The sequence below is a fragment of the Hemicordylus capensis genome, chromosome 1 (genome assembly GCF_027244095.1).
Source record: "Hemicordylus capensis ecotype Gifberg chromosome 1, rHemCap1.1.pri, whole genome shotgun sequence".
Lineage (NCBI taxonomy): Eukaryota > Metazoa > Chordata > Lepidosauria > Squamata > Cordylidae > Hemicordylus > Hemicordylus capensis.
This window is the reverse complement of record NC_069657.1, coordinates 20954047-20974676: the sequence shown is the minus strand read 5'-3', so window position 1 is coordinate 20974676 and position 20630 is coordinate 20954047. Positions and strand designations below refer to the sequence as shown.

Below are 20630 nucleotides of genomic sequence, written 5' to 3'. Positions count from 1 at the left end.
CCTGTGTACCTTCAGGACCTCCTCTCCCGTCCAACTTCAACCTGCCCTGTGAGGTCACCTCAGGTGGGCCTTCTCAGAGTTCTGGGCCCAGGGGAGGTACGTGGGGCCCGGGGTCATGGGAGGGCCTTCTCTGTTGCAGCCTCCTCCTTATGGAACACTCTGCCTCTTGAGATTCATAATGCCCCCTTTCTTCTGTCCTTTAGGAAGCTCCTGAAAACTCCTGAAGTTTTCTGAAGCTCCTGAAGGCTTTTAGTTTTTAACGTGTGGGGGGGAGGAGGGTTCTTTTTCTTTTCTTTTTTCTTTTCTTTCTTTCCCGTCTCCCCCCCCCCCCTTCTTCTCTTGTCTTCGTTGTTGTTTTAACTTATGTAAACTGCCTCGAGTCTGAGAAAGTCAGGCGGTCAGTAAATTTGCTAAGTAAATAAATAAAACCTCCAATTGATAGATTGGAACTTTCCTTACCCTAGATGGAAAAACTGTACTCCCCCCCCCCTTCCCACTTCTGAGCAATTTGCAAATTGACATGATCTTGATGATCCCTTTAATATTGTCTCAGACAGAAGCTGAAATGAAGTGGGTGGCATCCAGATAGTTTGGCACAGTGGCACACTGTTAACAGAAGCTCCTTCTGCCAAAGCACACTGCTGCACCTAAGATTTGGATGCCACCCGACTGTCACTAAGAGAGACAGTCTGTCACTGACTATTTCAGAATTTCAGTATTATTTCAGAACAAATTGCTTCCTCCCCCCACCTCCACCCCCAATTGGACATTGAATACACTTTTATTGCAATAAAATTCTTTAAAACCCTAATAGTTTATTCCGGTTTTCCAGCTTATCTTTGTATGAGAACGCAAATTTATCTTACAGTCGTTTTGCAGAGGCTTCTTGCATCTCAGAACATGCTCCATGAGTCCTCAAGTGTGGGATTGACACAACTCCTCTTAGATTTTGTGTCAATATCACACTTGATGTCCCATGGAGTACAGTCTGAGATATGAAAAAACCTTGTTATATGAGGAAGTTACATCAATAAAATACATCAATGTTAAGAAATAAGAATAAGTAGGTTGAAAAGACTAGAGCTATGTGAAAATAATTTGAATATTGAAGACTGAGCAGGGCGGCACAACTCCACCCCACCAGCTGTTGTTCGACTTCCACTCTCGTTATCCCCAGCCATAGTGGCCAGTAGTCAGGGATTATGGGAGTTGTAGTCCAACAGCAGTTGGAGTTGGCTGAAGTTGTGTAGCCCTGTTTTAGAGGAAACTAACGGACTTTTGGAGAGAAAACTTTTGAGAGAGTTGCTTTATTCTTGCTGCTTGCTTTATTTGAGGTAATAAAACTGACTTGCTTGTAGATTGGCAGGTAAATGCAAAAAGAAATTAATGCCGCCAGTCATTGTAAAAGAATGCCAACCCTCAACTAATACTGATGAGGAGCTTGTAGCAGAACTTCTATAAAGAGCTATAAAGAATTTATCTTTATGACATTCTTCTCAGACATTGAAATTTCAGAATTGAATTAAGGGCATAAAACTCTCCTTGGAACCATACAAAAGATAAAACAAACAAAGCTTTGAAAAGTGAACCAACTGTTATAGAATGGTACAAAGAAGTTGAGAAGTGCTGTGTAAAGAGTGTCTATGAAATCCTTGCCATCAAATCCCCAGACAAGGCGTGAGGCAACAGTAATAAAGAAGGGAAGGACCCAACACTTACGGAATTATATCGGCTGTTGCTGAATCAAGATTGGCAACTTTACAATCTTAACTATAACAGAATTAACGTTATAAGGCAGTTTACTGTGATTATTTATTTATTAACATATTTTTATAGCGCCCAAAACTTATGTCTCTGGGCAGTTTACAACAAAATAAAAACAAAGTAAAACATTCATTAAAACAAAAATGAAAAGTTTAAAACATTACAATTTAAAAATTTTAAAATAATATTTTAAAACAGCATTAAAACCATTAAAACAATATTAATTTAAAGCCTTGGTGAACAGATGCGTCTTTAAAGACTTATTTAAAGCTGTCAGAGATGGGGAGGCTCTTATTTCACTAGGGAGCGCATTCCAAAGCCTTGAGGCAGCAGCGGAGAAGGCCTGTCCCTGAGTGGCCACCAGACGAGCCAGTGGCAATTGCAAATGGACCTCTCCAGCGGATCTCAGTGGGCAGTGGGGTTCATGACTATGATTAGACAAGATATACAGCAGGAAGATTACTCTGAAAGCACAAGCTTGAAACAAAAGAAAAAAGATGATAGCTTTAATGGTAATGCTGAAAAGGCTTTTGATATAATTGAATTATTCCCAACTCTTCACCATTTTAAGTTCATAGAGAGAATCCTAGTGAGTGAGTGTATACACACATACATATATGGAGAGGGAGCGCACATGCCATACCTGGGCCTGAATCACCACCGCTACCATCTGCCTGGGTGCATCCAAGTAGTGTGGGAGGGCAGTGCTGGAGATATGTCCTTTAGGGGTGTGCATGGAACCAGCTGGCTTGGTTCGAGTCCGTCCCAAACCTGACCAGGCCAGTTTGGTCCGGCACCCCATCACACCCACCCCGGTCCAGCCCGTGGGGGTTTGCGAACATTTTTTGGTAATAATCTTTTTTAACTTACCTCCTCTGGGGGAGTTGTTGGAGGAAGCAGTGGGCGGGGGTCCATGGAGGTTCCCCCTCCCCCCGCCAGCCTCCCTTGATGCCCATGCCGGCCAACTGGCTCTTTGGCCCATTTGGGGCCATTTTGGAGGCCACCACGCCTGCACAATTGGCCTCTGCATGTCCCAGGCCAAAGAGCTGGCTGGCCAGCTCTTTTTTTAAAAAAAGAAAAATGTTCGCAAACCCCTCAAACAGTTGCGGGGGGGTATTCCGTCCGGGGTTGGACCAAACAGGGGATGGTTTGGTTTGACCCCAAACCTTAGACGCTGAAACTGTTTGCACATCCCTAATGGCCTTTAGGCAGCAGACCTGTGCATCCTTCAGGGTGCCACTCACAGGCTCCCTACTTTGGGGATGGCTGTCTTTGGAGAGGGGGTGCCATTAACTGAATGCACCTCTCTGAAAAGTTACAGTCGCTGCTGCCTGATGAATATATTGGTATAATGTATTTTTAATACTCTCAGTGTTAGGTGTACACACCTGAAAAATATAGCATGAAAAGATCATTAGCCAGAAAAAATTATTGACCATAGTATCTAATGTTACACTGTCTTTTGTTCAAAATCTGGTTGTCTCAGGTAATAACCCACGAAATAGATCCTTCTCTCTCTCTCTTTTTAATTTGATAACTTCCTTTTTTGTTTATAAATGGATCTAGGACTATTATTACTGCTTCGAATTAAGTGTTTAGCTTTTCGGACATACCTTGGAATCATGATATGTAATAAGTTTGTTTGTTTTAGCTGGTCCATCTATTCCTCCGGTTGTGGCCTATCCAAAAAGAAGTCAGACCAGCACTACAGACAGTGACCTCAAAGAAGAAGGGATTCCGTCACGGAAATCTAGCAGCAGTGCTGCTGGAGGAAGAGGAATTGCTCCTGCTAGCCCCATGCTTGGGAATGCCGGCAATCCTAACAAGGCCGATATTCCTGAGCGTAAGAAAGGCTCTGCTGTTCCTAATGTAAGTATGGCTTTTCTTTAAATTATAAGAAGTCTTGACATTTTTGAAAATATGAAAGATGCTTAACCCAGTGATTCTTCACTGTTTGCATACATATATGTCCGTCTTGCTCTCTCTTAAGTCTTATTTATAGAAACAACAGTTTTTAGCAAAATATAGTCAAGAAGCATTTATTCAGTCAGAAGCCTTGTCAGGACTTCATGGGTTTTTTATATTCTGTGGAATAAACACTTATCCAATCACTTAGTTCAGTAAGAAACTTCTGCCATGAAGTTGCACACACAAAATTAGGTTTACTTAGAAAAAGCTTTGAAATATACATGATTATCTATTCCTATTGTTTTGTTTCCTTCTGCTCTATTTTACATCAGTGTAGATTTCATACAAATTATCCTTTAGTTAGAATAAACCTAGTCTACACTTTTCCACTAAATTTTGGTTGATTCTCTGCTTCATTCTCTGCTTTTTTATTCTCTGCTTCAAAAGAATTACACTTGGCTTCTGTTAATCTAGCTGGTAGAAATATTGAAAATTTCATCATCTCCCAACTATCTATTTGGCCTCCTTTTTATTATATTGGAGGGGGGAAGGCAAGTACTTTTTAATGGTAACAGAACTTACATCTTTTACAGTACTATTTTTGATTACCACCTCTGTATAGATTTGGGAAATAGTATGTCTGATACTTTGCTTTTATAGACCAAAGGGTACTGAATGATGCAGGTTTTTGAACTATTGGCAAATGTGAAAACAAATTCCTACAATCATTGATTTTGTAGTAGAATATATTTTAAAATTATCAAAGCAAATCTTTACAAATCTTGATCTTATGTTAACATCATATAGGAGTGTTGGGTTTTTGTAGCTAGAGTGAGACAAGGATAGCTCACTGCAGACTCCAGCTCAATCTGTTATCTTTCTGGGCCCTACCTTTTGAATACCCTTGCTACCACTTTCAGTGAAGTATACAAAACATCTGAGTAGGTGGAAGCTTGACAATCCTGGTTCATTCACATTCCCTTGTGTCCCTTCCTGATTCTTCTACTGTTCAGTTTGTCTTCATCGATAGCCCAACTAAAAACTAACCTTTTTCCTTTTTAGGAACTCTTATCTACTGAAGGAAATAATTCTTGAATTTTCAGATTGGCTTTGAGCTTTCATTTAACTTCTGTTAAGCATCTTGTGTTTTTAATCATCTGTGTAACAGTGCTTGCTCTTGGCTAGTGTAGATGATTTCATGCAGTGCTTGAAATTGATGCTCTTGGGACACCTAACCTTGTTTCACACAGAGATTATTTTTTCCCTCTTTGCTCATCTCTGGGTCACTTTTAGACTTTCCATTTCACTAATTAGCACTCTTCAAGTAGCTCAGGATGCCTGATACGAACATATGAAGCTACTTTATACTGAGTCAGACCATGAGGTCATTCACATGACTGGGTGGGTGGAGGAGGCTGGTTAAACTCGCCTCCCCACTGCCTAGTGCTGTTCTGTTGCTGGAAGCATGAACCACACTCCCAGACAATCCACGCTACGTGCCACAGCACGAAACCCTGGAGGCCGGGATCACTTGTCCTGGCCTCTGGATATGCGACATGTGTAGTGCATTGTGGGATTACCCCAGGAGACAGGTGCTCTAGGAGCCCGTCTCAGAAGAGGGTTTTATCCGCTGCATATTATGGATTGCTTCAACCTCCTGCTCCAAAACAGGGTCTGTCACAGAGCTTTGTCTGCACCTAGAAGGGAGGAGCAACCCCCTCAACTTCAGTTTTTCGCCCTGTCTCACTCCAGCAGGCACTGCTATTGTAGCTCCATGTTAAATCCTGATCTTGAAGAGTGGTTCTGAGCAGTGTGTTCTCTAATTTTTTATGTGTGCAGAATGAGTTTTATTCTGGGTAGCAGTATCAAGGCGGTGTGTACACACATGCATTCAGAGTGCGGCCTTCCTGACTCAACCTGAGCAGGATCTAAGTTAACTGAGTAGACAATGTGTGAGCACGCACACACATGCACGCCTTAGAGGAAACACTGGTTCTGATCTCTGTTCATTTTTCTCCTCCCCACTTCACCTTCCCTGCATGTCTTAATGCTAGTCAGGGGGAACCAGGGAGCCGGATCCGCGTGTTCGCAACTCTTATATTTATCAGGGAGAGTCTGTCCCTATGTAACCCTAGCACAGCATCCTTCCAATGACTGTTGTTGATGTGTACCTTGGGGTTTTTTTTAAGGTTATGAGCCTTTTGGGACAGGGAATCATTTATTAATTATTTATCTATCTGTGTGAACCACTCTGCAAACTTTGTTGAAAAGTGGTATATAGATAGTAGTAGCAGCAGCAGTAGTTTTGGCTATTTCCTCCGCTGCGGCATTTAGTGCGTTTTCTCCAACATGGCCGCTGACGCCTCACACAGCAAGAGAGAGGTTTCTTCCTCTCTGAGGATTCTGTGGTGCACTTCATTGCTAGGCCTAGTGGTTGGCGGCAACTTATCCTGCACCCGACGCCCAGACTCCAAAGGCCACAAAGGAAAAGATCGCAGCAGCGAGGAAAGTTAAGAGGAGCTTGGTGGCATGTAAGGCTCTGCTTCAGGAGGGGTTGTCAGCCAGAAGGGGAGCCAGTGCCTTGGCATCATCCAAGGGCAGTCGGCCTTTGCCCAGCATGTCAAGGGAGGAGATTGAGGACCTGAGTGCGCAGGCTTCAGTCGAAGCCTCTGGTGCTTCGCCCGCCAAGCATTCTTGCCCCTCCGAGGCCTACCAGCAGGCGGCTTAAGCCGAAAATGATGAGGACATCCCTCTGAGCTTTGTGGCTCTGCTCTACCACATTATGGCAGAGGAGTTTAGGAAATTGCCCTGCCGTCCATTCCTGCCAATTTGCCGTTTTTACCTGTCCTAGGGGCTGCAGCTGCCATTTTGGGGAACAAGGGGACTAACACGGGCAGGGATCTCGCTGCTCACCTATTTCCCGCAGGAACAGGGGCCGCCTGTCTTGTCTCCACATGGATCTCCTGTCTCTGTCTGCCCTGCAGTGTCTTCGCTGCCTCTTGGGTCCGACACGGTTGATCCTTCAGAGTTGTCAGATTTGGGAAAGGAGGAGGGGAGCTTTTGGGGGAATGAGGAAGAGTACAGGTCTTCCCAGCATCTCCCTTATTGACTGTTCTCGCAGACTAATTTCCCGTAAGAGCCTTAGGTTGGAGGGGGATGGCTCAGGCTGCCCCTGAGAAGCCCGAAGGGGAACCAGCAGTACTTCCCTCTCTACAAGCACCTCGTGTTTTAGTGCCTTGCCCGCAATTATTTTTGGATATCATACAGGCCAAATGGGATAGGCCTACTGAGAATAAGCCCCTCCCCCTCAGTTAGGCATTTTTATAATTCAACCAAGCCCATAATGGAGAAATGTAGGGGGCCACCCATAGATGCCGAAGCGGCGGCCTTAGTGACGGGAGCCATTCTCCCAAGGGATGGGGATGAAGTGCTAAAAAATGTGGATGACAAAAAATACGGGGACGCCTTGAGCAGGTTGCGTGAGGCTACTGCCCTTTCAATGCACACTTCTGTGTCCAATTCCATATTTGCTAGGGCTTCGATAGATCATGGAATTACTGCCGCTTGTCCCTCCTGAACTACCCAGGTTGCGCCAGGGACTTAATAAGCTGGTCAAGGCTGCTGCATTTATGGCAGATTCCTCCCTTGACACCATGCAGTTGTCAGCCAGAGCAATGGTGTCAGATGTTACGGTTCGCCAGATGCTCTGGCTTACAAATTTGGAAGGTGGACCAAAGGTCTAGGAGCAGTTCGGCCTTCAAGTTGTTCAGCGAGGTTCTGGATCCCATACTGGCTGAGATGAAGGACAAAAAGAAGGCCATGCCTTCTAGTAGTCATAGGGAAGAGCGTAAGTCCTTTCCGGCCACGTCGTCTAACTCCAGGGGTTACAAAACTGGATTTCATCCCCACCAAACTAGGCAAGATAAGTTTGCTTAGTCCAAATCGAAGTTTCCTTTTTGGGACAACACACCCCGCAGGCCCCAGCAGGCTGGTCAGCAAGCCAAGCCTGACTACAAGCACAGTGCCGACCAATGACTGCTCTCCTGGAAAGTCCCTGTTGCATCTCCAAGTGGGGGGCAGGTTGCAGGCTTTTGCACGAGTTTGGACACCTGGATTCACCAGACCATGTCCCAGGGCTACTCCCTGGAGTTTTCTTCCCAGCCCCTGGACCGTTTCCTGTCATCTCCTTGGTCCCACAAGGGGTCCAAGCATGCCCTGATGATGGAAGCCATTCAACATCTGACTCAGATACAGGCCACCAAACCTGTCCTATTTGAGGAGATGGGGTGGGAAGATTATTCCATCTTATTCCTAGTTCCAAAAAAGAATGGGAAATGGAAGGCCATCTTGGACCTCAGATTCGTCAAGTGGTTCCTGAGGAAGGAGGAGACCCTCCGTTCGATTCTGATGGCCATCCAGCGGGGGGACCTCTTGACATCAGGCATGCAACCGCGTCCCCATTCATGTCCAGGACAGGCACTTTATCTGCTTTGCATACAACTCCCATTTCCAGTATCACACACTCCCCTTCAGTCTCTTGACTGCACCATGAGTGTTTCCCAAGATCTGGGTCAAGATCCATCGAGATCCATAAGAAGTGGGTACTGCGCCTGCGCAGGGACCATGCGGTAGCTATGCCGAAGCTTGTCGAGGCGTCCTGGCCACGCCCCACGTTCCATGTGTGCTATTTAAGGGCGGCCAGGACACACGTTCCTCAGTTCTTCTCTGACCGCCTTAGCGTAAAGACCTCGGTCTGCCGCTAGTTGGGAAGTTCCTCATCCTTCTCTTTGTGAGTTTGTGATTTTTCTTCTCCAACGGACTGCTTCTTCGTTTTTACTGACTCGGACTAGCTGACGTACTCTCCCCCTCGTTTTGAACTCGGACCGGCTGACGAAATCTCTCCCTCCTTCTTAGACTCGGACTGACTGACGGAACATTCTAGCTCTCTTGACGGACTACACGATGACTGAGGAAAAGAAATCCTTTAAGAGGTGTGAGCGCTGTAGAGCGAAACTCCCCTCTAAGGACTTACATGACTTGTGCCTGATCTGCTTGGGTGAGCAGCATAACGTAGCCGCGTGTAAAATATGTCTGTCTTTCTCCAAGCAAACCCGTAAAAATCGCGCGCTTCGTCTTCTGGCTGCTATTTATGATGACATGCTAAGCCCCTCGACGCCAGGGACACCTTGCCCTTCAACATCGGGAAGGCGGACTCCCCCTAAATCCTCCTCGGCTCCTCCATCGACACGCCTTCGGCGATCCTCGATTCCAAGCCCGGGCCGTCGTCCTAAAGTTGTGTTGAGTAAATCTAGCAAAAGACCCGTGACACCACCTTCCACGTCGACAGCAAGAACGTCGACGTCAATGAAAACGCCTACATAGGCGCGTAAGGCGAACGGCCCATCGACATCGACCACAACACCAAGAGCGACTCTTCCTTTGATGCCGACAACTCGCCCTTCGGCATCGACCACGGTACCAAAGACGACGCTGCCTTCGATGCCAACAACTCCTAAGCGTAAACATGTCGATCGTCTCTCGACACCGAAAGAGAAACGCCAGAGGCTTATCGATCTAACAGCGGAGCGTACCCCATTGCCTTCAGGCGTACACCACCGCTCCCCTCTGTCAGAGCCTGCCGACACCAACACCTCTCTGCAACCTCCGGTGGACACCGAACCATTGGCGCCGACACGAGAGACTCTGATACCAGAGGTGGGAGCTCCGAGGGCTTTCTCCCTCTCGCCGGCTCCGACACCAGTTGCCTCTTCTCCTCCGCCCACGCCGAGGACTTCAGCCCTTCCACCTTCGACACTTAACACTCCGGTGGTCTCGATATCCAGGCAAGTCTCCCCTCGATGCTGATCGCTGCAACCAACTTTTGACGTCGAGGCTGAAGCTCCTGTTGATTCTGCCATACCTCTCGACACATCTGAGTCAAATGCTCTACTTACCTTACTAGACTCGACATCGAACACTCCATCGACGTCGACGTTTTTGGGTTTTCTCCCAGAGAATTCGACAGCTGCATCCTCACTGCCTTGTCAGACTTCTACACTAACAGCGGCACATCTGCACAGCCCCCTGTCATGGCACACATGTGGTTTCTCTCATGCAGGTCCTGTCCAGTGCCTAGACTCTTCCTCACGGGCTGCCACTTGCGTGAACACCCCAATGGGACCGGGGAGGCTTGTTTCCCATCTTGCCCAGCCAGCACCACTAGCTGCACGCCCGGGACACACCACAGCTTCAACACAGACCGCTGTTGTTGCTATAGTACACCAAGCCTCGCAAACGAAATCTCTGGGTACACGCTCCATATCTACCCAAACGGATCTTCCCCCTCTCCAAAAGTCTGCTGCAGAGACGCAGACTCTTATGCCAGCATCGCCCTCCACCTCGCATTCTGACCACGCAGGCTCCTCTGATTTTGTTTCAGACCAGGAGGAAGAAGGAGAGGAGATAATTGTGGAACCACCAACGGAGGTAGCCCCCGCCACCTACGTGTCACCAAACGAAGAGCTCAAAACCCATCATAAACATGTACGAGCTATGGCTGAGGCTTTGGGTCTGGACCTCCGTTCAGAATTGGCTACCATTGACGATCCGGTCTATAACTTCATGCTCAAGACCCAATCAACGGCGCCAGTTGCCTTACCCATGCTTCCTGTGATTACGCGAGCCGCCAAATGTGTGTGGGAGGTGCTTCACACCTCCACCCCGACATCAAAGCGCCTAGAGAGCTTGTACCGAATACAGGACAAGGACAACGCCTACCTTCACAAACATCCTGCACCAAATAGTTTGGTGATTTATTGCGCCGCCATGACAAAATCTGGAAAGCGCTACACAGTGCCATCTGACAAGGAAAGCAGGAAGTTAGACCTCCTAGGTAGGAAAGTTTATTCAACCTCCTGCCTCTCTATTAAAGTGGCGAACTACTCCGCTTGTACGGCGAAATATAGCCACAGCATCTGGGAAACTTTGCTCTCAGACTTTGACACACTGCCCCCAGATGGATTTCGTAAAAAATTCTCCCACACTTTGGAGCGATCCAGTGATCTAACCAGGCAACTCCTTAGCATTGCGAAACACCTGGCAGAAAGTGAGTCCAGAGCAATGAATGCTGCAATCACCCTACGCAGACATGCCTGGCGGCGCTCCACCAACTTACAGCCCGATATGAAAGATAAAATTGAAGGGCTGGCCTTTGATGGCACTGGACTATTCAGCGACACGACTGACTCGACAATGGAACAACTAAAAAAGTCGAAATTTACAGCAAAGACCTTTGCAAGTCAAGCCTCCACCTCGACCACCTACCAGTCACGGTTCCGTCCTCCTTTCCAACATCAGAGGCCTTCGTACCACCGCCAAGATCGCCGAGATTACCGTAGACCTTACAGCCAGTTCCAAAGTCGTAACTATCAGGCCAAATCTAAATCAGGCCAGACACAACGGAAGTCCACCGACGCCCAAAAGCGTCCCTGAACCATCTCTCCGCTCACTGACACCTCCTCTTTCCCCGTCCCTGCCTGCGGGGGCTCAACCATCATCTCTACCGCCACATTACATCAGACTGGCGAGCCATGCCCCCGCATGGCACCGCATAACATCGGACCGCTGGGTCCCGAAGATCATATCCTCGGGATATGCCATCGAATTCAGAACGATACCACGGTTCACAGTCATGCGGTTCACCCCTCCGACGTGGGCCTTACGGGAAGAGGTAAAGGAGCTACTGCAAAAAGGAGCGATAGCCCTGGTGTCGTGGGCGGACCGGCGAGAGGGCTTCTATTCCCGCTACTTTCAAATTCCCAAGCGGGATGGGGGACTCCGCCCCATTATGGACCTCTGCCATTTGAACAAGTTTGTGCGCGTCCGAAATTTTCGAATGATGGCATTGCATCAAATTCTCCCCCTCCTACAAGGAGAAAGGTGGCTTGCGACGCTGGATCTCAAGGACGCCTACTTCCACGTCAACATCAGACCTCAGCATCGGAAGTATCTGAGGTTCACTGTAGGAACCCAAGTATACCAATACAATGTCTTACCCTTCGGACTGTCTACGGCCCCGAGGGTTTTTACGAAATGCATGGTCCCAATAATTGCCCATCTGAGGACACTGGGGATCACTGGGGATAGACGACTGGCTCTTAACCTCAAGGAGCAAAGATGAGTTACTTTCGCACATCCGTTGTGTGTTGGACCTACTCTGCGACCTGGGCATCCAGGTGAACTGGAAGAAGTCTCATTTGGACCCAGTCCCAGTAACCATGTACATTGGGGATGTCTTGGACACGAACGCCCAAAGGGCATACTTGCCAGAAGAACGATATCTGCGCATCTAAGACCTAGTGCATGTATGTCAACGATTCCCTGTCCAATCGGCTCACACGATACAGCGCCTTCTGGGCTTAATGGCATCTTGCAAAAATGTCATCCGTTTTGCGCGCTTAAAAATGAGGAAGCTCCAATTATGGTTCCTCTCTGTCTTCTACCCGGCCAGACACAGCCAACGCAAACATCTAAAACTTCCGCCCCAAGTCCTAGACTCACTCACCTGGTGGACGTTGAAAAGGAATCTCCTTGAAGGCGTACCCTTCCAAACCCTGATCCCAACAGTCTGGCTGACAACAGATGCCTCTCTTCTGGGTTGGGGAGCACATTGCGACCACCTGTGGACACCAACACAAGCCAAACTCCATATCAATTTCCTCGAATTACTCACAGTTTTTCTTGCACTACAAGCCTTCCAACCACTCCTCCAGGGCTCATCCGTGCAAATACAACTGGACAACACAACGGCTCTGGCTTACATAAACCATCAAGGTAGAACAGTGTCCCGCAGCCTGTGTGCCCTCGCTGTTCAAATATGGAATTGGTGCCTCCGTCACCAAGTCTCACCTGTAGCTGTCCACATCAAGGGGGTGGACAATATCCTAGCGGACGATCTCAGCCGGGTCTTTCCACAGGACACGCCCCACGAATGGGCGCTCAAACCATAGTATATCACCCCCATCTTCAACCAATGGCTTCAACCGATGGTGGACTTGTTTGCAACATCCCTGAATACAAAATGTGCCCGCTTTTGTTCCAGAGCGGGACACGACCCACTATCTTTGGGGGATGCCTTCCAATTGGACTGGACAACAGAATTACCATACATGTTTCCGCCACAGCCAATAATAGCCAGGGTTGTGGCCCGTCTCCTAGCAACCCCCACCCCCTGTATCCTGGTGACGCCGTGGTGGCCAAGACAAGCTTGGTTTCCACAGCTACACAGACTCTCCCGGAACAGGTACCAACGGCTACCACAAGAACCTGACCTACTCTCTCAGGACAACGGCCTCATCCTTCACCCGGACGTTCACACCCTGAGGCTGACCGTGTGGCGCGTGGGATTTTGAAAAATGTCCTCCTAAATTGCAGGAAGCAATCGACAAGGCGAAATTATGCCAACAAATGGCTCCGTTTCCAGCACTACGCAAAGGCCAGAGGATTTTTGCCCCAACGGGCATCTGTTAAGCAAGTTCTACTCTACCTCTCCTCCTTGAAAGCCCGGGGCCTGGCTAATGTTTCCCTGAAAGTGCACCTGGCTGCCCTGTCCTCCCGTCACCCTGGAGCAGATGGCAAGACTCTCTTCTCTCACCCGGACAGTAAGGCCTTCTTAAAGGGCTTGACTAACGTTTATCCTCCGGTCAAACCACCAGTGGAACCTTGGAGTCTCTCCTTGGTTCTTTCCACGCTCACTGAAAAGCCTTTCGAACCCATGGCAACAGCGCCTCTGAAGCTAGTCTCCTGGAAGACCGCTTTCTTAATTGCCATCACATCGGCCAGGCGTGTTAGTGAGCCAGTGGCTCTACGGAGTGACCCCCCATACACTCAATTCTATCCTGATAGGGTCCTGATGCGTATGGACCCCACATTTCGACCTAAAATAGTCTCCAGTTTCCATCTGAACCAAGACATTGTCCTTCCTACATTCTTTAGAGACCCGTCTTCAGGGCTAGAAAGATCCATGCACTCTCTCGATGTACGCAGAGCGCTCCTTTTCTACGTGGAGCGTACAAAGTCGTTTCGAAAGACGGTTCGGTTATTTGTGGCCTATGCGGGCTCTTCCAAAGCGACCTGCATCTCCCGTCAACGTCTATCCAGATGGCTAGTGGACCTTATATTGTTCACGTATAAGCTTCAGAACCGAATCCCTCCGGAAGCCATCAAAGCCCATTCTACCAGGGCTCATGCTTCCTCCGCTGCACACCTCTCCGGAGTGACCTTCGTGGACATCGGTAAAGCCGCGACCTGGTCCTCAGAGACAACCTTTGTGAAACACTATGCTAAAGATGTACGCTCTGCTGCAGAGACTAACTTTGGGAGGAGTGTTTTAAAAAGGGTGTTACCTTGATTACTACTGCTCCCTCCTCCTCTTTGGAGCTTGCCAAACACCCACTTCTTATGGATCTCGACGGATCTCGACCCAGATAAACAGGTTGCTCACCTGTAACTGATGATCTGGTAGAGATCCGTCGACATCCATAAGACCCTCCCTTCCTACCCCTCTGCAGCAGTGTGCTAGGTGTGCAGCATCTGTTTCCATAAAGATCTTATGTATGTATTGAAACGAAATACCTTCACAAACTCACCTGGATGGTCGTCACCTTGCGGCGGTCGTCCAAGAACTGAGGAACGTGCGTCCTGGCCGCCCTTAAATAGCACGCACGGAACGTGGGGCGTGGCCAGGACGCCTCAACAAGCTTCGGCATAGCTACTGCATGGTCCCTGCACAGGCGCAGTACCCAGTTCTTATGGATGTCGACGGATCTCTACCAGATCATCAGTTACAGGTGAGCAACCTGTTTATCATTGTGGCACTTGTGGAGCACTTGAGGACCAAGGGAGTCCATGTGTATCCTTGGACGATCTTTTGATCAGGTCTTCATTGGTCCAGAGAAGCCTGGGGGACATCCAAGTCACACTCTCAGTGCTGGAAGCTCATGGCTTCATCGTTGCTAACTGGGCAAAGAGGCACCTTTCTAACATGGTGATTCTCTTTATTTAGCAGGGGGAGAGTAACTGGCCCTCTCCGTCCACAGCGCAGCATCTCTCCAGTGACTCTTGCTGGTGTCTGTCTTATGTTTCTTTTTAGATTTTGAGCCCTTAGGGAACAGGGATCCATCTTATCTATCTAATCTATCTATCCATCTATCTATATAAACCACTTTGAAAACTTTTGTTGAAACGTGGTATATAAATATTTTTATTTTATTTATTTTTATTTATTTAGTTTACATTTTATATCCTGCTCTTCCTCCAAGGAGCCCAGAGCGGTGTACTACATACTTAAGTTTCTCCTCACGACAACCCTGTGAAGTAGGTTAGGCTGAGAGAGAAGTGACTGGCCCAGAGTCACCCAACAAGTATCATGGCTGAATGGAGATTTGAACTCAGGTCTCCCCAGTCCTAGTCCAGCTCTCTATCCACTACAACATGCTGGCTCTCAAATATTTGTTGTTGTTCATTATCAGTTTCCAAAACCGTTCTCACGCCTCAAACCAGGACTCTGCACTTGGGGGCGTTCATCGACATTGTTCAGTCACTGGTCCCCCTTTCTCCTTAACGCAGATGCAAGTTTGTTTCCAAGTGCCAGTCACTAATATTGCGCCCGAGGTCCGACATTCTGTCACTAAGTCAGCTGCAGAGGGTTATGGTGTCGACCATAGGGATAGTTCCATGGGGTCGCTTCCATTCGCGTCCTCTCCAATGGTTTCTCTTGCCTTGGCAGGACCAGGTCATGGAAAGGTCAAAGCTCAAGGTCAACTTACTGGAACATGTACGGCTGTCCCTGGGTTGGTGGACAACCCCGGCCACGTTGAAGGGGGTTATGTTTCTCCCGGTAAACCGGATCCAGGTAATGACGGATGCCAGTCTTCAAGGCTGGGGGGAGGGGCACTGTCAGTGACTCCTATTGCAGGGCCTCTGGTCCAAGTCAGAGAGGGTAAACAGCATAAATTGGCTGGAACTCTGGGTGATAAGGTACATCCTCAGGAAGTTCTTGTCCGCCCTCCAGAAACATCATGTCCTGGTTCAAACCGACAGTGCAACTGCCAAGGCACAACCGACAGGGAGGCATGAGGTCCCAGGCCCTGATGAGGGAGGCGAGAAGTCTGCTGGCTTGGGCCAAGGCCAATTTCTTGTCCCTCAAGGCAGACCACGTAAGCGGGGTGTTGGGCACTGGCGGACTGGTTAAGGCACTCTCAAATAGATCAGGCAGAGTGGTCGCTGAGCGATCAAACATTTCAACAGATCGTTTAGAGGTTCAGCCAGCCCACAGTGGATCTGTTCACCACTCCAGCAGATGCCAAGCTGCCCCCAGTTCCTGTCCAAGTACCTAACTCTTGGAGCCAAGAGGGTGGATGCCTTGGCCTGAAGGGCTTTTCCCCCCCTGACAATAATCCTACAGACCGTATGGCGGATATGTCAAGAGGGCGCAGAGGTCATTTTAGTAGCTCCACACCGGCCTTGGTTTTCGGTCCGAGCTGTCCATTGAAGCTCCAATGGCCCTGGGAATTCAGAGTCACCTCAGGCAGGGGCCAGTCTTCCAGCCGGTGCCGGAATGGCTCAGTCTCTTCTCTTGGAGATTGAGCGGAATTTTTTAGTGGCCTGCGGGTATTCTCAGTCGGTTCAAAGCACCATCATGATCTCCCAGCACCCTTCTATAGTTAAGATATACCAGTTGACCTGGAAGGTGTTTTCTCAATGGTGTGCCACGCAAGGAGTCATACCATTATCAGCCTCAATAGCTCAGGTTTTTGCAGAAGGGCCTCGATAAGGGCTTTGGCCCAACACCCTTCATCACCAGGTCTTTGCCATTGCCTCAGTCTTAAACATGCAGGGTGTGCCTTCTCTATTGGGGCACCCACATATCCAGAGGTTCCTGAGAGGGGTGGTTATCCTAAAACCACCTACGGTTCATAGGCTTCCCACTTGGCCCTTACTAGGGCACCTTTCAAGCCCGTAAGGACTGTGTCATTGAGACTCTGTCTCTTAAGGTGTTGTGTTTGGCTGCGATTACACCCGCTAGGCAAGTCTCTGACTTGGTTGATCTTTCCGTGAAGGAGCTGTGCTTGGTTTTCCCAAAGTATGTGTTACTTCGTACCGACCCTACTTACTTACCAAAAGTGAATTCCATTTTCCACAGATTCCAGGAACTGATGCTGCCATCTTTTTGTCTAACCCATCTTCACCTAAGGAGAAATGGTGGCATGCGTTGGATGTACATAGAGCTCTAAAAATTTACGTAAGGCGTACTAGCTCCTTCAGGGTCTCTGAGTCTCTCTTAATTTCCTTTAGGGACTGTCCCCTTGGCAAGAGGGTCTCCACATGTACCCTGGCTCAGTGGATCTGCCAATGCATTCAGTTGGCTTACAGCTCTGCTGGTGTATCTTCTCCAGGGGGAATCATGGCTCATTCATCCAGAAGCGCTACTTCCTCGGCTGTTCTTTCCACTCAGGCTCCATTGGTAGACATTTGCCAGCCTGCCACTTGGGCCTTATTGTCTTGCTTTGTGAAGCATTACAAGATAGAGAACTTTGCTTCAGTTGATGCTGCGTTTGGCAGGAGGGTCCTGCAACAGGTGGTTTCTATCTAGGGACCAGGCTTTTACAACTCCCACCTGAGTTTTGTCTGCAGGAGCTCTGGTAGGTCCCATAATATGTAGTGGATACAACCCTCTTCTGCGGGAGAATGAATCGTTGACACTTACCTGAAGGGTCATTCTCCTCAGGAGTATGAGTTGTATGCGCCCCGCCCATTTTTTGTCTGGTCTCTTTTTCTCTTCTGTCCTTTGGTCCATGGGCAGCGTTCCTTTCCGGGGTGGACTGTTTTCCCTGGAGAGTGTTGTGTTAGTACTAGGAAATATCCCTTGGGGTTTTGTCCTTACCCTTGCAAAGGTTATGTACTTTGTTCACAGTCTGTTCTTGTTTTTCTGGCCATGGAGTGTTAGAGAGCTGAGGTTGAGGGGGTGCTTCTCCCTCCTAGTTGCAGGCAAAGCTCTGTGATTGGCCCTGTTTTGGAGCAGGAGGTTGAAGCAACCCATAATATGCAACCGATACAACCCATACTTCTGAGGAGAATTACCTTTCAGGTAAGTGTCAACTATTCAATCCCAGAGCCCAGGTTAAGAGCTTGCTCAAGCCCTTAACCCTAGCTAAGAGCCGGTTTTCAAAGCAGGCCATGCAACACTGCCCCACTGGGAGTGGGCCCAATCCCAGCAGTTCTCACATGTAGCCTAACTCAGGCTGGGCGTGATATAGCCTTAGTGGATTCATCTAGCCTTATACTGGCTATTTTCATTAGTAGCAGTTATCCAGGGCCTTAAGCCAGGGGTCTTTCCCAGCCTTGCTAACCAGAGATCTTCCTTTCTTGGTTCTGTGTTGGGAATTGAACTTGGAACTTCCTCCATTCAAAGCATGTGATCTGCCACTGAGTTGTGGGAAACCCCCACCCCCACCACATATGGTCTACCATTGACTTATGATCCTTCCCTTAAAGGTAGAGAGCTTAGAATTTGAGCTGGAAACATCAGGGGCACATTCCAAGCAGAACTATCATGCTTAACTGACTAAACCACACTTTGCTAGGGTAAAGGTACAGTCTTTCCTACCTCTTCCTTTAACAGAGGAAGTGTAACTTGTCCCTATCTAACCCCAGCACGGTATCCTTCCAATGACTATTTCTGGTGCCTGCCTTGTGTTTCTTTTTAGATTGTGCACGAAAGGAAAGGAAAGCATCTTATTATTTTTCTATGTAAACCACTTTGAGAACTTCATTGAAAAGTGGTATATTAGTAGTAGTAGTGATCCCCCACCTTGAAGTGGCAACTGTAGAAGTCACACAGTATTTGCTCATCAGCTGGCACACCCGAGAAACTGGGGAAAGGATGAGTAGTCACAAAGCTGATATAGCAGGATGTTATCTTATACTGAGTCAAGACAATTGGTCCTTCTAGCTCAGCACTGTCTGCTCTGACTGGCAGCAGGTTTCCATGGTTTGGGGCAGAAATTTTCCCATCCAGTGATATCTTTTTAGTTGAGTATTGAATCTGGGACCTCTGTGCATGCAAGGAGTATGCTCGGCAACTGATTCGTACCTCTTTGAATTGGAGCTAGGTGATCATCTCTCTCTACAATGGAAGGCTTCTTGCTTAATTATTTTGTACATAAGCACTTAAACCAGGCTAAACCTCCAAACACACACACTGCAGTTCCTCGGGGTAGCAGCTATGGCTCTTACCCATGATGTCTTCATGAAACCCTTCATGCACAGAGCCACTAACCTAACCCTAACCCTGAATACCAGTTTTGGGGGAGTAGCAATGAGAGGGGGCTATTGCCTTCAAGCCCTGCTTATGGACTTCCTAGAGGCATTTGGCTAGTTACTAGAATCAGAATCCTGGCCTAGATAAACCTTGGCTCAGATCCAGCAGGGCTCCTCCTATGTTCTAGCAATTTACTTCAGAGTGTTAGCAAATCCTAAAACTTATTATAGACATTCATGCCATTTTATGTTTATGCCGTTTGCCTGGTCAGATGTTTTGTCCTCAGGATTGTTTATTCTCAGGAAGAGATTAGGAACAGACATTCAGCTTCTGTGCTTTCCTCTGCTTTTAACCTCACCATGGAGGGAAGTGGCATGTAAGTGTGGGGTCCCATTTGATGATCACCTCTTCCTGTAGCAAGGAGAGTTCATGAACCAGTCTGAGGCCTGCTTCTGATCTGACCCCAGCAACAGTTCTGTGGGGAAAGTACTACCTGGAAAAAGGCTTAATATGTTTGACTCAGCCTAGGCTAGAGCAGCTAGCACTATAACACTGTATGGTAGTAAAAGTTGTGTTTTCCTTCGTGTCTGACAGCACAGTTTACAGCAGTCTATGAATTCTGCAAGATTCCTGGGACCTTGTTAGATTTTATTGAAGTTTCTTGTTGTGCAAACATTTCTTATGCCATGTTGTTGCCATAAGAGACCTCACCACTGTTTGAATTCCTCCTTTCTAACGTAAAACGTGTATGTTACTTTTGCCAGCATCTGCCTCATACCAGTGTTTCTAGTTTCCTTTTACCCTTTATTTGGTGCACACTACTAAGTTAATGGTATGTGTCCAGCCTTGTTTAAATGTCCTCTGAATTTCCCTATTTGTTGTAGCAGTAAATCTCCAAAGGACTCCAGCAGGTTAGTTGAGCATGGTGTCTCCCTGTCTGTAATCAGCCTGTCCTTATCAAAGTGTTTGCTTAGTATATATCTTAACTAGATTTCAGTGAAAATAGCCCTTGCAAAACTTCCCTCAACAGTGAATGCTTGACTTGGTGACCTCTATTTCTCCTTATATTGTTCCCTAATAATTGGGTAGGGAAAGGGAATGGCCGTGGAATGGCTTGTTGCTTTTCTAGTCGTTGGAATTTATCCCATTCTTGACTCGTTGCACCATTCAAGAGGGAGAGAGTTTGAAATGTGTTTCCTCTGAAGCCTCAGTGGGTGCATGTTTGTCTTGACCATATACTTATTTTCAGTGCATCTAACACTTTTAAAAACCATTCTGTTGTCTGCTAGCTCTTCTGTCATTCCTGGAAAATTGATCACCGGCTTGGGCATATCTCCACACTCTTTCTCTGTAAAGACAGAGGCAAAGTAATTATTTAACTTTCTTTGTGCTCCTGCCCCCAAACAAAATGTACTTTTTTGAGTGGCCTCTTGGTTCTCTTTTCCTCTGTGCATATGTGTTTACATATTTGAAAATCCGTTGTCCAGCTCTTGAAGTATACCTTTTCTCTTAATTTATTTTGTGTTAACTGTATTTTCTTTACAGCCTTGATTTCATTTTTGTGTTAAAATTCTTTTACTTCCCAGTGTATGTAGTAATAATGCTTCCATCCCACCCCCCATTTTTACTAGTCACCTGA

General features: G+C 47.6%; 1 protein-coding gene across 6 annotated transcripts in view; it reads left to right on the top strand.

The window, feature by feature from the left end:
• The window catches only part of MARK3 (microtubule affinity regulating kinase 3), a 123680-nt gene that overhangs the window by 85073 nt on the left and 17977 nt on the right, over positions 1–20630 (top strand). For all 6 annotated transcript variants that reach the window (XM_053254326.1, XM_053254343.1, XM_053254316.1 and 3 more), the window contains one exon: positions 3416–3633. In XM_053254326.1, the coding sequence (XP_053110301.1) occupies positions 3416–3633 (218 nt within the window). The remainder of the gene's footprint in view (positions 1–3415; positions 3634–20630) is intronic.